Raw genomic sequence first — 20,111 nt, 5'->3', positions numbered from 1 at the left:
TTTGCTGGCATGACTTGGGCTGGAGGAACTCGCAATCCATCCTGCCTGTTAACTCAGTATGGTTTGAAGACTGAGAGCCTCAGGTGCTGCCTAACCTCAGGGAGGAGGGGGGGAATGTCTGGAAAGAGCAGATAGCTGTGAAGGGGCTGGTGTGAGCATTTAAACTGAGCGTTAGTTGACATTTGCAGTGTAGAAAACAAGAGCTTTGCCAACCCCAGCTTGAACGTTGGCCATGGCCAGAGACTTGCACCTGGTCAAGTTACAGTACAGAAATTTATACAGTGCTACTGTTAAGCAGTTGAGCCCTGATTGCTCTATTTAAGGCTTATACTTGTGAAGCAACTGGAATAACACACTAAGTATGGTGGTAAGTGTCCTTTTCTATGGCACTTGAATTTAGACTTGGATTTTGTTCAGGCTTTTGGCCAGGACCTCAGCTGTTCGCAGAGGGGCAAAGCAGGACTGTGATAGTGGTTCTGACCACCGCTGGGAGCAAAGCTCCATCTGACCTTGAAATGGTCCTTGGGGCTGCACAGCAGATTTATAATGTGTTGTCTTCCTCCTGTTATACCTCCCCTGGTTTTTATGTCCCACTCTGGTCCATTCTAGGTAATAGAATAAAATGGGAACTGCCCTTGAGTAACCTTCAGCAAGCAGACAATTCCTTTGTTGGCATAGTTTTATAAATGCTGTGTGAAGGCCACCCCTGTTGGAAGGGGCCTGATTTGTCTAGTGATGCCCACTGAGCTCATCCATGGGTGTGTTTGTGCTAAACCATTTGGAGTATTGTCTGTTCCTTCTGTGAAATCATCGCCCCTACGCCTTTTGCCTCAGGTCTGAGAAGCACATCCTGACCTAACAGAAGTGCATCCATGAGCTGTATACTGTGGGATTTTCTCATTGTGGTCACTCCAGGGATAATAAATAGCAATAGTAATAAATAAAAGCAGATGTTATAGGCTAAAACTTGTATATGACCCATTTTCCACCCATGACAGTAGATATGTTTTAGTACATGAAGTAATCTGTGCATGGTTTAGTTTCTTCTCAGGTACTTCTAGAGTCCCTCTCTGTGGCAGGAAACGGATGTGTTTGGGCACAGGAAGTGAGGAAAGAAGCCTTCTGCAAATGTGGGTATAGGCTGATGCACCTATAGGCTGCAAAACTTGTTGAGCAAACAAGTGGTCTGAAGAAGAAATTAATTCTGAAGGAATTAGTCTTTCTTACTCTGGTGTTCACGCTTCTGTGCCCATATTTCAGAGGGCTAAGCACAGATTGAAGGAAATGTCCAGATTCCAACCTGGATGATTCTGTCCAATTCCTATCCTTTCTTGGGCCTACCAGTGTTCTGCAATCTCGAAGTACAGTAGGAAGTGGTATTTAACAAAATATGATTTCCTCCTCGTTTAGCTCTTATTTTCCAGATTTGTTATTGTCTTGGTCAGGTGTTCATACAAGAGACTTCAAGAATCTTAACTTGGAATTTAGTTTAACACTTGTAAAATTTGGCCAGACAGGGTACTGGCTCACCCTATGTCATGCCTTGTCTAGAAAGGTTGGACCAGATGCTCCTTGAGGTGATTTTCAAACTGGTATTCTATGATTCTATGAATTTTGAAGTGAACTGACTTTTTTTTGGGTGAATATCAGTTTGTGGAGCAGGAAAGAAGTTTAAGGGCTTTTTAACTTCGTGAGATGAGTCTCTCTTAGTGTTAACTCCAGGATGGCGCCAGGTTGTTTAAGGAATGCTATGCAATATCATCCTCCTATAACAACTCAAATATAAATGAAATAGTCGTACACTCTCCTGTGTTTCACTGAGGTCATCAGCTGAGATGGGGGAGATATGAACATGTTTATAATGCATTACAGCTTGAACTAGTTGCATGTGAAGCCATCTGGTGTGTACCTGCAAAATGCAGCCCATGTATACAGCTGAAGAATTCTTTGGTTGGAGTGAAACAAGCTTCACTGCATGAAGCAGTGGATATAATTATATGTATGTTGATATTTCATCCAATTAGTTCCCTGCTCCTAACTCTCACTTGAGCTGTGAAAAAAATGATATTGCTTCACATCTACTGAAGCAGAACTTCTTGTTTCAAATTCAGTAAAGAATGCGTCATTGAGTGAAAATGACTTGGTTTGAACTAGTAAGTCTGTTTTTCAAGAGAAAGCTTCAATTTTATCAGCTGACAGTTTTTGAAGCTTCAATCTCCTAAGCCAAAACCAGAGATTCAACAGGTTAAATAGATCTGCTCTTCAGTAGCAATAAGAGACTGACAAGACAGGAGAAAGTAAATGTCATGTTTTTAATGCTGATTTTAACAATCTCCAACGAAGTCAAAGCACCAAACGCTGGGTCCCTTTCAGCGATGCGCAGTGGCACCAAGTTTGGAAACTAGCCAGATGCACCCTGTTTTCAGTATTCATCGCTGAAGGGATACTCTGGATGGTCACGCCACCTGTGGATAAGTGAGATGGAACAAGTGAGCTGCTTGGTTGAAGAGGGATATCACATTGCTTATATCACTGTCATATCTGTCATATCACTGTGATATCACAGGATATCACTGTCCTGTGCCTGACAAACTTCTTCCTTGCAATATATAGGTGGCCTTCATGGAGGGGTTTTCTCCTTATTCAGAAGCTGTCTGCTCTGCATGATCTTCCCTGCAGGGAAGTAAACCTATGCTTTTAAGAATACAGTGAAGGACCATTTTTCAGGCTTACAGACCTTAAGGACAGATGGGAAAAACCAACAAATGTTTGGATATCAGCTGCTCTTGCTAGTTAACCTAGTGGATTTAACTTGGGTTAGTAGAAGTATTTTAGCTCAGCTATGTGTACATTGTGGAAGCAGAAGACTTTGATCAGATGTCTAGAAAGGTCCTCAGAAATAAGGCCTATTTTTGAAGGGGAGGTGGAGACACCAGATTGTGCTACTTTGGTTTATACACTTAGAGCTGGCATGAGCAAGTCTGGGTCTGGTAAGCTGCATTTCTCCAAGTGGCTGCCATATCTTAACTAGGTCTGGTGGTACTCTAGCTCAGGCTAGAGGTAGATGATCTGCCAGGTTAACAGCAGTAGTGGCAGAGAATTTATGAAACAACTTCGAGGTGACCCAGTTCAGGGGAGAATGGTACCATGCAGCCATGAAAAACCCTGAGGTGGAGATGCTTCAGGCTTCACTCTAAAAACTGCGTGCCCAGGGAAGACACACGATCTAGGTTCTCTATAAAAGGCAAGAATAAAATTCTCAGTGTCCCAGGTGGAAAAAAACCCAGCACGGTTTGCCCATCATTGGCAGGCTTGAGAGAGAGGTGGTTGTGTTTTGTTGTGCATTTTCTTGTCTGTTTGAGAAGATGATGCTAAACCACAAGCTCTGGCTTGACAAACACTTTCCATTAGCAAAAGTAAAAATTTCTGAAGAGCATTCTCAGGTGTACCATGGCAGCTGGCTCCTTTGCCTTACAGCAGAACACAACAAATACTGGCATTTATCCCAGCTGTGGATCCTTGGAGTTTGGGAAGGATACATTTCACAATCACAATATTGAAGTTAACTAACTGGAAGGCATCAAACATTTTGAATTGGTTGTGTCAAAACATTTCATTCCAATATTCAGCCAAGCAGAAGTGTTTACACATTAACAGATTGAGCTGGTTCAAAAAAAACAAGCCACAACACTTTGGCTTGTTTGGTTTCAGTGTAAGCTGACAAAGTCTGAATTGCCAGTGTCATATCTCTACTTTCCATCTATTGAGCACACTTGCTGCAGATTGCACATGTTCAAAGGTCTGAGTCCTTTGAGTGAAAGTGATGCACTCAGAGGAGTCAATGCACCTTGGAATAACTGGTAAGGAAGAATATCCATAGCAGAGACCAGAAGCACAAGATAGGCAGATGGATTAATGTAAAAATTGCCCAGCACAATGCTTCTAGATTGCTCTAAGGGGAGAAGAAACCACCTCAGACTGGCACTTCCTGAAATACTCATATTTTTACAAAACCTCCATTTTGTATTCAATACTTAACTTGCTAACTTTTTCCTTATGACTGCAATATCCTGTTCATGTGGGCTTACACCATCAAACAACCGATTTGCACACAGTACCCATGGTAGTTGATAACTGGAAGAGCCAGAGGAAAAAGCTAGATTTTTCCATTCCTGCTGGCATTTGCATCACAGCAGCCGAAGGTTTTGCACAAAGTTGACTAACCAGAATTTCTTCTGTATGGTGGTTTGACTTTTCAGATACATATTGTTGGATGAAATAAGAAATCTTCTTAGGTTGGTAATTCATCTGTGGCAGTGTCAACACCAGACACTGTAGAGGGGGCAGATGTATGTTTAGCTGCTCCTTGCATGCCAACATCACTTTTCTAAGAAGCCATTTTTCACAGTTGAGGTCACACTGTATTTAAGCATTTTCCCCAAATATGGCACTCCTGTGGGAAAATAGAGCTGCCAGTAACCATCCTATGCCTTTTGTTTTCCTTGTCCTAAGTGGTCTCCCATGACCAAATTAAGTCTAATAAAGTAAAGCATTTAGTTTATTAGGTTTCTTGATTGGTGGCTTAGAAAGTTCTTGTGGGCATTTACATCTTTAATTTTGCTTCTGAAAAAAAGGCTCTTGGATTTGTACCAAGGTTACATTTTGTGTGTATACACACTAAAAGTTTAAACGGTGTTTATAGCTTAACTTTGCTATGGAAAAACAAACCATTTCAAATACCAAAACACACATAACAGTCTGCTAGGCCATTCATAAGAAGCCTTCTGGAACCAAAGCACTGCTAATATACGGAAGGCTTTTGAGTTTTAAGAAACTAAAACTTCAGAGCACCTGGCTGAGCTTAAATATGAAAGACAAACTCCATTATGATGCTTTTAAATTAGTTCATATTTCCTATAATATGTAACAGCACAGTAAGTGGTTTATTTGTTCCTTTGCAACATCTCCCTCCTCTTTTTGAGCAATAGCCTACATTTTAGAGTGCTATTGATGCTGCTATTCTGCTTTGCATTAATTTTAGTGCTTGAGCACACTACAGTTTGTCAAGACACTAATAATCCAGGAGAAATGCATGGAAATGAATCTCTAGCATTTGCTACACATTGAGTGCCCTGAAAAGGGGAAAGCATAAAATTTGGCCATAAACTGTAGATGCTCTTGAGCTGAAAGAAAAACAAATGGCCTCATTCTCTGAAAGAGAAAGTTGGGTCAGACTGAGCCTTCTGGGGTGGTGAAGCAAAACCACATTGGGTAGTAAGCTTTAGATCATAAGCAGCAAGAGATCAAGCTGTGTTAGTTCTCAGAGATAACTGGAAAGTCATCTAGCAGTCAAAGAAGCTGCATGGCTTTCTGCTTTCCTTATGAGAAGGTACAACTCAATATGACAGTAGGAGAGGGAGGTTGCTGAAGAAGATGGTGTCAGAAGAAAGGCTGAAACAGTTTCTGACCACTTGTGGTCACTAAAGATATATTTTATTTAATGAGAAAGTTGTGTAGGCAAATTCTGATGCTCTGACCAAAGTATTAGGTAAGAAGGAACATAACTCTCCCTAAATTAGTCCTGGGGCGATCTATAGCAGTGGTCATTTTTAGCTTTTCACATGGTAACTTATGACAAGTAGCCTCTGGAAACATTAGGCTTACAATCAATAAACAATTGTACTTGAGCAGCATTATGGCTTGCTGAGCACTGGAGTGAAAGAGTGGAAAGATAAGAAAGTGCTCCTATTTGAATTTCGACTCTGATACCCACACTGCTAGACAGGGGTAATGCTACACTTTGTCAGTGACTGAGACTGTCATTCCAACATAAAGCAGCAAGTGTTTAAGGAGGTGGATAGAATAGCCAGATACAGTCACTTTCTACTAGGTGGGCTTTTGACGTATGAGCTGTAAGCAAGTACTGCATGCTTATTTTTGCAATGGCTCCAGGAGCATATTAAGGCTGCATTAAAGACCTCTAACATTTAAGTCTTACCTTAAAATAAGGTTGTTTATAATAAAATAAAAGGAAGTTATTTTTATTTTTAATCCTTTGAAAAAACAGGAATGCTCTGTGAGGATCTAGGGTTCCTTCTGGACTTACATTAGCAGTTCCACATAACGAACGTTTTTGTTCAGGGCTTCAATTTCTTTCATCTCTTTTTCAGTGAGGGAGAAATCAAAGATCTAATGGAAAGAGATGTTAGGCATAAGTTTGCATTTCTTGTTGTAATTAACATTCATATATTCCAGATTTCAAAATACAATGCCCCATCCTCCCTCTCTCCCCCAGAATCAGTACCTGCATTTATAGGAAAGTCTTGAGAACATGATTTAGTCCCATTTGCTTGTACTCTTGCAAGAAGAAAATAATAGCCTTGCAAGCACTGGGCCATCAGCTTTGAAAGCAATACATTGGCAGGAAAAGTAGGGAGCAGTGTGGGTACTGAATGCAAGTGTCACAGGAATTAACTCTTCATCTTTTTTGAGTGTAGTGCTCAAGTCAGATGCTTTCTGGTGGTGTGGTTATAAACCTTTCTGGCACACCTGTATGCAGCAACCCTTCCCTAACATAGCTGCTCAACGTCTGAAGACTGGGTATTACAAGTCAGTCATTACTGACCACCTACAGCTAGAAACCTTGGTCTGCTGATCTACTGAATTACTGCGTCTCACCTGTGCTGCTCATTGCAGTAACTGGTGCTCTGGGATACTCCACCAGCTGGAACTTTAGCTACTCCAGAGGGATAAAAGACATGAAAATTTCCTTTACTCTGCTCAGTTACTGCTGTAGCATGGTACCATTAAGCGATGGGGAAAAAAACATCAAATGTGGCAAAGCTTGACATTGGTCAAGCCTACAGAAAGAAATCGGGAAATCACCTTCTGTAAGGGCTAAGCCAGTGTAAATGGATTCATCCATGCACTATCGAAATATATTTACCTGGAAATTCTCTTTGATGCGTTGTGGATTGAAGCTTTTTGGGATTACCACCACCCCTCTCTGGATGCTGAAACGCAAAGCAACCTGCGCTGCTGTCTTGTTGTACTTTTTGCCAATGGCATTCAGCACAGGATCCTTCAGTAAAGGAGGGGAGGACACATTTACCCTAGAAGAAAGTTGGAAAAAAAAAAAAGAAAATAAAAAAAAACTTTAATGCTAAAACATGGAGGCATTTACTTGTTTATGGAAAAAATGCTGCACCTTTTTTGACAAGTAATGTGAAAGACTGATGAAAAGCTCTGGCATTATTGGAGGGCTGTCAAAGGCAACTTCCTGTGTGATGTCCTGACTGACTTCGTTTCTACTTCCTCAAGCCTCAACATTCCCAGTTATACCCTTGCTTTCTGTTAGAGGAGAACTAAGGCAATCTCCTGTACAGACACCTGGCATATTTTAGTGACAGTATGTGACAGAAAGTTTGCAAGTTTACATTCAGAACAGTAATATTTAGACATTAAAATTTGAAACTACTTTGAGAAATGGGGACAAAGGTATTGTGCACAGAGTCCCAGCAGTGGAGAACCATTATTCTCTCCCTGGATATTGTCCTTCTATTAGAAAGTAACATGGGGACTTACCATGTTTCATCCCTGGATGTTCCCAATGGACTGTACCCAACTATAACAATGTCATGTTGTCTGCAAAATTCTAAGAGTTTGGGTTGGGTGAAATAGGGATGACATTCAACCTACAAGAATAATGTAGAAAGAATGATTAACGAACAGGACCAGATACAGAAGCTAATGGTGTCCCAGTATTTGTGAGAGCTACAGACCGGGTGATCCTTTCAGGAAAGATGTATGCTAAGGAACAGGGAAACTCAGTCTGTGGTTACTGTTCTACTTGTATGTTGCTGGGTGATGGTTTTTGGTGGACAGCAGATCAACACCTGTGATTGTGATTCGGGTGCAAGGAATGTTTATTAGTCCCTGGTGGAAAGGTTGCAGTAGCTGCGGGGGATGGAGGCAAGGGAAGCTCACCAGAGAAGTAGGCTGAGAAGGCAATACATCTCATGTGGGTCAGTTCTTTGTTTCTCTGTCTCTTGCATTCAGGATGACTAATCTAATGTTGATTTTAGGGGAAGTGTTGGCATAAGCTTTTCGAGATAGAAAGGTGATGGGGGGGATATGTAGAGGATAAGATATTTCATAATGTTTATGACCTTGTTACAAGGTTTGCCCTACCACATTGCAAATACTGTTCCCTTCCAGGCAGGGATTTTTCTGGCCGTGTTCTCGGTCCCTGGGAAAGGGATGTCTACAAGGTGACAGAGCAACCACTGTTTGCAGGCCATCTGAAGCTAGTTGGCACATCTATGCTTGCTTGCTGGCTAGCTGCCCTAAGCTGTGTTTAATCTTTTGCCTGGTTTTCCTTGACCCAGGAAGCACCAGCAATGCTCAATGCAGTCTTAGGGGCACGCCAGAAACGGCAATTACATTTTGCACCTGCCGGGCATGTTAATACCAGTGAAGGGTGCTGGAATTTCCTCCTTTCACAGGCTGCATTTCCCTGCAGGCCAAAGACAGGAATGAAGGCCATGGCCAACTCTCCTGCCCTGCTTCAAGTCAATCCCAGCTCTCCAGGCCATGTGCTGAGGACGGGAAGTTGATTCCAGTTGATCTCTGGCCTCTTCTCTGATACTACTAATGTGGGTATTCATTTGTGCCAGATGAGTCAGAAGGACTAACCCATGATTCTAGGAAATGCAGTGACCTGCCAAATGCCAGAGCCAAAGATATTGGGCATTAAGATGGGTCACCGCCACTCACAGCCTCCTTTGAGCCCTGTTGCTGTAATTTAACTTGGACATGCCCGTCATCTTCATGGGCTTGTTCGGCTCACGTGTGGTTGCTTAATGAGGTCTCCTTTTTAACTTCATTTTTTCTCTAATTCTTAATGATGTCTTATAGGAAAGGCACGAGAGAGCAAGTACTGGGAATTTAGGAGTTACTTCCAATGGCTTTGAAACTTGAGAAGCTTAGAGTGACTCAGGATCCCTGATACTTAAGGTTGTTTTAGTTTGGTGTCAGCTGAGGTAGACATGGCTTCATTGAAGACTGGTTAGCTCTGAATAGTTTGTCTGGGGAATTTTTTGAACTTGAAGGAAGGCACAGAGAAGTGGTTTAAGATCTGCATTGACTCAGAATTCAACCTTATTATGGAGCTTTGGCACAAAGGCAATACTTTAATAGTCCTGGAGCAGGAATAGAGAAAGCGATTGTTTCGGCACTTTCCCATATTTATCTTTAGCCTAGGTAGGATGAGTAATACTTTTCAAGCTAGAAATGGAAGTGTGACAGTATGGAGGGCAGCATCTGTGGCAAAGCATATTTCACCTTTCTGCACATGGTGGTTTTAGGCTGTGCATACCTCTGCATTCACTACAGGGCAGAGGCACCGTGGTAGGCACTGCCCTTGGCTTGCAGTCATACCTGGTTGCTGACAGGTTTGTACTTAAGTCCTGGCTTGTTCAGGATCATCTCCAGCTGCCTGCGATTGAAATTAGATACTCCAATCGACTTTGCCAAGCCTGCATCTTTACATGCTTCCATAGCCTGCAAAGAAAGCAAAAGAGCAGTGTAGTCCTACGTGTTGGTTTGACTCCTTGGAGCATGTGTTTGAGAGATAGGAGGAATATAGACCATCCTCGAGTTTGCAGACAAACCTTTGCTGCAGCAGAACTCATAAGGGCTGGTACTTTCCTGCTATCCTAAACCCTTTTCCCATGTAGGCTTGTTTCCAGGCCAAATCCTAATATTTCATACCTCCTGTGAAGGTAAAATTTGTCTGGAGAGCAGAAAGATTAATCTGAGATACAGATAGGTAAGTGCCAGATACCTGCTTTTAAAGAGTTTTCTTACTTTATGCTGTTTTAGCATTGCCTCAAAGCTGGAGGAGCGAGAGTGAACAGAATAGATTGCTTTCTTGATAAGTCTGTTCCTTTTGATTGTACAACAGTTTTCATATGAAGTCTCTATCCAGTGAAATCCCCTAAATATCTTGTAAGGCACATCACAAAACCAGCACAGAAAATTTCAGTACAGTATAAAGTAGAGAGGGAAGAAAAAAGAAATAAAAGGAGAGAGGAATTCTAGATACTCTGCACTTCAGACAAATTGTAATACCCTTGCAAATACTGGATATGAGCACATGCCCTGGTCTTCATTAGCCTCATCTGCTGGGTTGTTAAGGGGAAAGAGGTTCCTTTCCTATGGTCTCCCACTTTGCTCCCAGAAAGTCTGCACACAAATAATTCAGTGACTGTTTGAGACAGAGCAGACCCCACTGTGGAGCTGCATGCCCCTCCTGCCGGTTTTGTTATTTCTTTCTGTCTCACAGGAGCTGAAAGCAAGGAGGTAAGAGGCACTATGTATTTGATGACCTCTACTTGGCCTCATATGCTTTGTATCACTCAGTGACAAGTCAGCAAATACAGTCATCTGGAGCCATTTCTGCCTGCTAGCACCATACTGAGTGAAATTATTTGGATTGAGTTTAACCAGTTTTATTTAGATTGACACTGTTACTCACAGGCACTCACTGCCACCTATTTTTCTCTTGGCATATTAGCTGAAGAGAGCAGCCTGCTACAATATATTCTTTACAATAAGCACTAGCTTGAAGATAAAAACATACAGTGACCAAACAACTGTTGCTTTCAACATCTGAGCAATTAGCCTGTGAATAAGAGGAATGAGCTGCATCAGCCAGAGACAAGGGTAACATAAACAGCTAATGTGGAAGTCCCCATTCCCCCTGAGATGAAGTTTGGATGGCTCAGCTGCCAGGGGAAAGCCCAAGCCTGCTCTTGGCACTCTTCCACTCTGAACTTGCACTCAGAATTTCACCATTTTCCACCTTTATCTGCTCTACCTCAAGCAGAGCTAAACTGGGACAAACTGTCCAGCTCTGGATGGTGCAAGCTGAAGTGGAATGTGCCCATGTTATCTCTTGGTGTGAACTGGGCTGAATTAGGGATAGTTCTGCAGCAGACCTATTGAATATGGAGAGCTGACCAGCTCTAGCCATGAATTAAAGTGAGTCAAAGGCTTCGAAAGGCAGGAATGTGAGGAAGTTGCTAATCTCACTTCCTGCCTCACCTGAGATTCTGAAGCCAAGTAGCAGTAGGCTTAAGGAAACATCTGGTTAAAGAGCTAGAGTGCAGCAGAAATAAATTTAGGATGTAATCTTTCAGAAAAATGCTACTCCCCTCCAAGTTTTCTTAGCAGAAAAACCTTGTGTTCTCATTTGATAATTGAATTCAGAAGTTTAGGTTTTGTTGTTGGATTTTTTTTGTGCATTTTGGGTTGTGTTTTTTTGGGTTGGTTTTTTTTTTCATGGTGAGCTTTAGGGCAAATTCTGTTTTTTCTTGAAGGTGAAAAGCTTCCTTTTTTGAGGAGGATGCAGTCACTTCTTAGTGACTTTCTCTTTTTGTTAAGATCTGATAGAGGAGACAGGTACCTCAACTGGTATATGTAAAGTGCACTCTGTTGAAGTACCTGACATCCACATTCCTTCTTTCAATGCTTTATTTTGTTATAAAAGTGATTAAGTGATGGCAAGAAACAACACCCATACTTTTACAGCATAAAAATTTATCCATGGAGCTAGTAGAATTTGATCCATTTGCCTTGTCAATATGCCTCAGCATTAGTGATAAAGGCCACAAGGATAACTGAGAATGAAGATCTGTGGTTTTAAAGCATGTCTGTATGGATGCTGTGTTTGCTTACCTCCCAAGTGGCACATAAGTCTGTCTCATGGTAGATAATTTTTCCATTTTCATCTTTTGGGTAGATTGCATCTCCAGGCTGAAAAGTAAAACCACATTTCTGTGCTTTAAAGAAAAAAAATCACTCCTCAAAGCAAAGATTTTTCCAGAGGCTGTTTCTACTAGCAAACAACAACAAAAAAATCACAAGTTTTCTGAAACACCAAAAGTTCAACAGGTCATTTGTGCTGGGCTTACCACATGCCCAACTGCTAGATCATCCTTGGATACACTTCACATGAGTGCACACTCAGAAGTTCCCGGATGGCCTTGTTTTTCAATAAACTTTATGTTGTGGCATCCAAAGGACTGGGCTCCTTCCAAAGGACTGGGTTAGAGTACCAACCTGTATTCTCTTACACTCTTTTCCTCCTTTCTTCCCAACCCTTCTGCTGATCCTGCTTAGCCACCTGGGAAGAGTACCAGTTTAGTACACCTCCCAGTAGTTGGAGGGACCATTTCCAAGAGCCCTTTTCTACTAGTACATGTGTAGCTATAGCAAAGGCTGTGAACCTTTTAAGTTCACTCACCACCTTTCTTTGGGCACTAGGAACTCTTTCTTCCTATCGCTATACCCCTCAAACAAAGCTTCAGAGATGAGTTATGAGCGGATATCTAATGAGCACAGCTTTCTCTTGCTTGCTGGTCACTTCACTGTTATTGCAAGAATGCATTAACACCTCCCCTCCTTTTGTCTGATCACAATTTCACCTTTTTCCCATTAAAACCTCTTCAGTGATGTTTGACATTTGATCTGACTGCAAACTGTGACACTTCAAAGGCCTGGGTGCAAGATGTTGACATGGTAACTCGTTGGGAACATGCATCTGTGACTAATATGATCCGTAACTGGCGCCTCCAAATTCAGTCAAGTTCAAACTCAATGCATTTCATGGGAAAAGTGAGCCTAAGAAAAACACAGCCTCAGATTTCAGAGACTAAAGCCTAAGTTACAGGCATAAGCTTGTCTCCTCCAAGCGTGCTGTATTTTCTCAATGAATTTCACAAAGACAACTTGTTGCCTTTGTTGCTGTATCTTTCTGGAAAAAAAAAAGGTAGAAAGAGGTAGATGACTGTTGGGTCATTTTTTTTTCTATTAGAAGACAAACTGACATCATAGCTTGAGGTGGAGAAGCCCTTTTTACAAAACTACCCAATGATGTTATGGAAGCAACTGTTCATCCCCATGTTATCTCAGCAGACTCTCCATCTCAATGCATAGCAGCTGGATTTCTTTGAGTTCAGGGGATGAGTCTGAATTCAAGACCTTTTTACTCTGATCCACATCTAATTCATTAAATTCTGTTTAATGCTATTTTGTAGTAGTCAATACAAAGCAATTACATTAGCTGCTTGATCATGCCCCCATTTCCCTCTATTTCTATCACTTGTGTTCTAAAAAGTGAACAAACTTAGGATGAAGACCGGTTGAAAATCAAGTTATCTTGACTAAGTGGTGGCAGCTATTGTAGGTTTCCACAAGGATTAATCCTTCCTTCTGCCTCCAGTGAACTATACAAGGTGCTGAAGTACAGTTGACTCTGCTCAATAGTCTCCAGGCAATATTTTCTCTGCCAAGCTACCTTTTATTACAAGGGAGTTTCTGAATGGGAGAACTGTCTGCAGATGGATAAAGAGGAATAGAATGCTGAGAGAAAGGTAGTGTTTTGATGGTTACAGAATGGTGGTTACTGGGTCTTTGTAAAGGCCACATTTCTCAGCTTTGATTTCTCATGGACTACATCACACCAGTTATTCTCTCACAGTTCCCTTAGAGATAGCCACACACTTTAAATGTAAGGTAGCTGTCCACCATGCAGCAGTATGAGCACTGAAGTAAGTGGGACAACACCACACATCACTGCCACTGTGCAGGGATCATGTTGTATCATGTCATGCTCAAAGTCTGGAGGCACTCAAAATCCTACCAGACAACTTGCATATTTAAAAGACAGCACTTGGTAACCTCTGAGAGGAAAAGCCATACTCCCATTACAATAATTTCCTCACCCACACGGATGCTGGAAGGCAGGTCTGCACATCCCATCACTTTCACAAAATGGTCTTTGACAAGCAGGCTTTCTCAAAAGAGCAATTTTAACAACTTGCGAATGCCTGTTGCGTAAACAGAAGGTGATAGGAAGTCAAACAGTGAGGCCATTGATCTGTTCTGATTTATCCTTTTCAAATGACAAGAAGATACTCGGATGAGACTTGTTCAATATAAGGCTAAAATACATGCTTTCCCACTAGATCACAGAATAATTTAGCTGGGAGGGATTTAGAGAACATTTGACAGATCCATTGAAAGATAGACCAGCCATATGAGCAGAGCCGCCTAGAAAACCTGCCATTGGGTTTGATCTCCCCAAGCAGAGGGCACACAGGGGCCAGAGGAGACCTATTCCACACGGGTCATCAGCCTAAAAGTCTCTGTAACAGCTCAAACTGCTTGGCTTTGCAGGGGCATGTTTCTTACCAGTTTCAGGGACTTTAAGTTTTGTCTTCACACTGGCTTCAAGCAGAGACTGCTTTTGCTAGAAGGCTTTTGAGAGACAGTAATACACCAATGTTTGCAACAAGAACAGAGCAGGATTTTATTAGTTTACACCTGCATACTTCTCACCAAAGGTAAGCATTGCATGAAGGATGGGTGTATTTGTGAGAGAGGGAACAAAGAAAGAAAACCTGTCAACACTGCAAAAGGATAGGCTCTTTCTCTTTCTCTATTTGGCACAGAAATATATCTATTTTTCAGGCAGAAAGCAGCTTCTTTTTTTCTCCATTCTCATGGGGGACATGAATGAATCTCTAGGACTGATACTCCTTTAACAACTCAGATTGTTGACACAGGCCTCAGGGAGTCAGATGTACATTACTTTAAAGCCAGCTGTCTATACTTTTATATTGTGAGACAATGACCTTCACTATGTGGGAGAATGAACTACTGGAGAATACAAACACAAGCAGAGGGAAACAGGAAATTGCAAGCGGTGGGAAATTTTTAAAAACGTACCCAAAAGGATTCCATACGTGGGACTGTATGAATAAAGTTTTAATATCTGAGCCCAGTTACTCCTATACAGGTCTTAATGAGATAGAGCTTCCTTGGGGAAGAAGGAGCTGCAGGTCTGAAGTGATTGCTTCATTGGTAAATCACTTCCTACGTGATGCTTCTGGCATTTTGGAGTCTGTAGCAAAATACAATTTTAATAACCAGAGAACTACCTTTCTTGCAGAAAGAGGCCACTTTACAGCTTAAATATCCCTCAGAAACAATTAGCCACCTAATTGCCTGACCCTATTCTCTCTAAGAAAAGGTTTTAATTAGTTCAAAACCACTTAAATATGTTTTGAATCTAATTCTTTTAATTGCAGTATTATTTATTTTGCTTTTATATCATTTAATCGCACACCAAAACTGTAAAACAAGAAACAAAATCCCATGAAACCAGAAACTTTCAGGACCTGCAAGAGCTTGTTGCAAAACAGGCATACAACTCTGATGTGAGCTCCTTGCACTCAAAGGTTTTGGCTACAAGCTGCCCAGAACCAGCAGTATGAAGGAGTATCAGGCTTTAACTTTGAAGTGTGAGAGATGGACAACCTATGTTTGGGACCAGCTGTGGTCTACTGAAGCTGTCCAAGAGAAGCACTGGAGTTCAAGGAGATTAAGATTATAACTACAATTTGCCTAGTGGGTTTATTACTACTTTGGTTTTGGGACAGAGTAAGGAAATTAACTTGATGGCTTTTTCCACTTTCCCTTGCCCCACCCCAAACTTTGCCAATGCTCCTTCTCTCCTTTGTATAACCACTTTCTGTCAGTGACTCCCTGCCCGTGGCTCAGGATCAAGACATATATGCTGATTCAGTATTCAGCCACAGTAATTTGTCAGTGAGGAAGTGTTCAACCCCAGCTAGAACTGTCCTTCCAGTGGAGAGACCCTACGCAACAACTGTCAGTAACAGTTCTCATACCACATACAATCCTCCCTGTGTGGGCAGTGAGCAGAAATGTATCTATACAGTATATATCAAGCATTATCTAGCCAAAAGGCTATTTTTTTAACATGGACTGGAAGTTGCAAGGAAGATGCTACATGGAGACCTTGGTTGAAGCCAATCATGCCCTTTCTTTAGTTAATTTTGGTTTTTACCTTGAAAGCCATTGGCAGCTCAATGATGTAGAGATCAACATAGTCCAGCTGCAGGATCTTCAGGGTTTTCTCCAGCGTGGGACGCACCAGCTCTGGGGGGTGACAGGTATTCCACAGCTGGGGAAACAAGCACAGGTTCTTTTCTGGGTGCCAGGAGTAACAGTGAGCATCCTCCAGCTGAGCCACCCCTCACACACACAGTCTTATCCTTCTGTCAGAACCTGTTATGCACAGCGCAAGACAGAAGTGAGGGGACTTATCCTGGCAGGTGTAGAAGATAAGGCAGAAATCCTTGCCCAGGACTGTCACAGTAAAGACATGCATATTTGTTTATTACAACACAGGATCTTCTGAGTTGAGTTTACTGCAAACTCTTGCTCAATGATCTTAGACAGATTCCTTTTGTTTTCTGAGCTTTCCAAGCATATGCTTTCACTAGAAAACTTTGTTCCCACAAGAAATCTGTGGTCAGTTTTATGCTTGAAGGCAGAAGCTCGCATCATGTGAGTTAGCTGTTGAACAGCCAAGCACCCAGCACAGAGACAAAGAGAATCTTTTGGTTTTCTCCTGTGGTTGTGGAGCCTGAGTGACTGCCTGATCTAGGAAAGTTTTAGTTTATTCCCTGGTCCTCACTGAAAGATGCATGATGTTTAGTTACTGCAATGCAGGTGTGACTAGTTAGAGCCTTTTCAAACTCTTTAATCACAACTGTTTCCTTGTAGGGTTATGCCTGATGTTGCTATGGAGTGTGCTTAGTTGGTAAGCTTTCAGTACTATCCCTAGCTGAACTCAGCTGATGCAAATTATCTTGTAAAGATAATAACATAGCATGGTAATTAGTAACCAAGAGCTCTTCATAATGGATTACTGTAGTTAAAATCGACAAAACCCCAAATTAACACACAATGGAAGGTTTAAAGTGCCATTTGTCTGCGCACACTGAACTGGGCTATTTTACCTTTTTTTCAATGCACAGAACTGACATGAGGAGTCATACTAAGTTTTTTGGCACATTTATTGGCTGAAAAAATCGACAGTTTGTTTGTATGGTCATTGTCTAGTCAGTTCTGCCACCAAAGCTGGCATTCACTGCATGCTAAGATGTAGAATGAATTTGTTCTTGAGACATAAAACACTTGAATTGCCATTTTCAGAAGAAGATAGTGATTATAGGTATCAAAGAACATAGCCTAGGTGAGCTTTAAATTATTTTAGATGTTTGTTCTTTTTTTATACTGTATTATAGATACTCGTCAGGGAAACAATCTGCTCAGTTCTGCCAGCAGAGACAAGGATGTGTTATCTGTAAGTTCAGTTGCATTGAGCGCCGCACTTTAGACCCTGCCCTAAACTGATGAACCAAAACAGGGTTTGGCACCTGGAAATTCATACCAGACCTTGCCCATTTGTATTTTGCAAGGTATGAAGACTTTGTGATCGCTAGATGGTGGTTACACAGGCTGAGGTGCACTACAGTAAAGGAACCAAAATCTTCCTCTCGGAGTTTTAAGCTGTTCCAGTGGATTTCCTGAAAGCCTTTGGTCTGGGTGTTTTTTAAGCAGTGCATATGTAAAATGAGATGGACTTGAATATAACTAAGGAAATGAGTCTGTATACTCTTCATGCTTATTTTGTTTCATTACTGTGTTTTGGAAATTCAGTAACCTGAGGTATGTTGATAGTTTAGAAGCAGTTTTTCTAAGCTCCCTTTCTACCACAGTGTTATTGAGCTTAAACCTTTCCAGTGAATATACTTCTTTTGAACAAACAGCAAAAGTTCTAAAGAAACAGCCTTTAGAAACAGCAAACATTTGTACTATGTTAATAACATAGATGCCATGGAAACTTAAGAGTTTCATAACTGTTTTCATGATTTTTACAAGTTATTGTATTATCTACCTAAGTAGAACCCATGTAGAAGTTTGAGCAGTCAAAGCTGCCAGCTGGCTTTGGCATTTCAGGACACCATGTTTCCTGGAAATGTTACTTCTAGTTTAATGAAAGAAATATCTTGGGATGAAAGAGGAGACGCAAAAGGTCTTGCAATATAAGCCAAGTGAGATGTTGGCAGTTGATATAAAACCTCTAAAATTTCTGGATGCTGAGCTGCTCTGCCTGATCAGCCAGCAGCAAGAGCCAAGTGCAAGTGCTGATGATTTCAACTGGCAGATGCAGCGTGAATACACCAAGTCACTGTTCCAGTAACACTGCCACTCAGCAGGGCTGTTCTTGTTAGTTCCTGCTGATGGACCAGCCTCCAGTTGAAGCCAAAACATCATCTCTGCTTAAGAAAATATCTGCATGAGGGGCTTGAATCTGAAAGGTCTTGGGAATTTCCAGTGCTTTTGGGGTCAGCAAGGCTGAAAAGAAAGCTAAGGTGGGATGTGCAGACTGCTTCTGAGTGTGGTCTACTGTAACTAACATGTTTCCTAGAAGATGCAACACTTGGTATGGGTCAGTTACCAACCTGTGGCTGAGGTACCTATCAGTGGCTTGATACATGTTTGTAACTCTCAAGCTGGTGAGGTACATAAGGCTAAATATACAAAAGCTTGTTAGGCAAGGGATATCCAGTCCCATTCCTCCTGGGAAGTTCAGAGCTGCTGTGAAAATGTTCACTGAAACCTGTGAAAATCCTGGATTGTGATGGATTGAATTGGTTGCAGAATATTTTTTACTTCTGCCTTTGAAGTCTTTAAAGACTACAGGTATGCTCTAATGAGCACCCTGAGCACCTGAAGTTTTGGCAAGCACAAGTAACACACAACAGGAAGATAAATCCAAATGTCCCATCTCAGAGCCACAAGGCAGGCTGCAAACCACAAGTACTGACTCTTGTGATACTGCATGTTGCAGCCCTGTGGCTTGCAGGATCTGCAGTTTAGGGGAAAACTGAACTTACAATCAACAAATCAAATGTAGTTTTATCGATGGCTCAATGTTTAAGCAGTGATTATCAACTAGGAAAATACTCCAGTGATTAGATCAGACAACTGAATATAGAAAGATGTAATAAAATAAGTTTGGAAACTTTACAAGGAGGTGTGCTTTCACAGAACCTAGAGGCTTATATGGGAAAATAAACTTCAGGGGAAGCAGTTGGGAAAGTTAAAAGGTTCAAAATTGTTAGGACATCTGGTTCTAACCTTTTGGCACAACTCTGTGTTTTTGATTTGGAATATTGCTGGTAATTTGCAGTAATGAAAATATAAAACAGTTGAAACAAAGTAATTGAACTGATTCAAGTCAACTTACTTGGCATATGAAAGACTGGGAGACTACCCTGATAAAGGTGGAAAATTTGAGAACACCAAGTTTTTCTTAGGATGGCAAGGTTCTTACTACTAGACCCAAGCAGGGAACTTGGAAGAGTTGCATACTTTACAGATTGGAAATTGCTGTACTTGGAAATTGGTCTACAGCTGCTGAAAATCCACTTGGTCTGTAACCTACCCCATCTGAAGCTTAGTTTCCAAGATCATAGAGCTTAACTAAATTGCTCACAGTAAAATGGGCCTTTTATCCCATGGTATCTTTCACCCTAGGAGCCATGGTTTTTATTTCCAAGGTTGTTGAATAACTTTTGTGGATTATATCTTATTTGGGAAAGGAGAAGGAAAATATTATGTTGATATGTTCAAAGAAGCACTGCAGGAAGGGGGACTTGAAGCCATAGACTTCACTAAAACCTGGACAAAATTTTCTGGGGCCATCTGACCTTTATTCTGCAATGTACAATGGGCTTTCCTGCTTATACCTGGGATAGTCATTGTAATTGCAGTATCCCTTGTCTGATGGAAGTATCTGACAAAAGCTTTCATTCTTCTAAGAGAGAATTAACTCTTAGAGCCAAGACTTTAAAGTACTAACTAGCTCATGCATTACTTTAGCCTTGCTGCTCTAGAGCAGAAATGTGATGACATCTTCTCTCCAAGTAAGTTGATTCATCATCCTAGAACTTTTTAATGACAGGTGATACAGTAACTAAGGGTGTAGCTTGATGAGTAGTTTTCTGGCAATAGTACCAATGTACTTGATGTTCTCCTGGTACACAGACACTTGCTCCCACCCCTTTCATTGTGCAATATCACGGCAAACCTGTATGGGGAATTACTCTAACAGAAAATAACTCATTTGCCAGATCATTACCCACATCAGGCTCAGTATGTGGCTA

At 41.4% G+C, this 20,111-nt stretch overlaps 1 protein-coding gene across 1 annotated transcript in view; it reads right to left on the bottom strand.

Annotated features, from left to right (window-relative positions):
• Positions 1–2,293: 2,293 nt before the first annotated feature.
• The window catches only part of AKR1D1 (aldo-keto reductase family 1 member D1), a 34,894-nt gene continuing 17,076 nt past the window's right edge, over positions 2,294–20,111 (bottom strand). The window contains exons 3-9 of the mRNA XM_005151748.3: positions 15,938–16,054; positions 11,740–11,817; positions 9,439–9,561; positions 7,585–7,694; positions 6,947–7,112; positions 6,107–6,189; positions 2,294–2,465 (exon numbers count right to left, since the gene is read on the bottom strand). Coding sequence (XP_005151805.1) covers positions 2,423–2,465; positions 6,107–6,189; positions 6,947–7,112; positions 7,585–7,694; positions 9,439–9,561; positions 11,740–11,817; positions 15,938–16,054 — 720 coding nt within the window. The 3' untranslated portion in view covers positions 2,294–2,422. The remainder of the gene's footprint in view (positions 2,466–6,106; positions 6,190–6,946; positions 7,113–7,584; positions 7,695–9,438; positions 9,562–11,739; positions 11,818–15,937; positions 16,055–20,111) is intronic.

The sequence above is a fragment of the Melopsittacus undulatus genome, chromosome 5 (assembly GCF_012275295.1).
Source record: "Melopsittacus undulatus isolate bMelUnd1 chromosome 5, bMelUnd1.mat.Z, whole genome shotgun sequence".
In the NCBI taxonomy this organism is placed as follows: Eukaryota; Metazoa; Chordata; class Aves; order Psittaciformes; family Psittaculidae; genus Melopsittacus; species Melopsittacus undulatus.
This window is presented reverse-complemented; position numbering and strand designations above follow the sequence as displayed.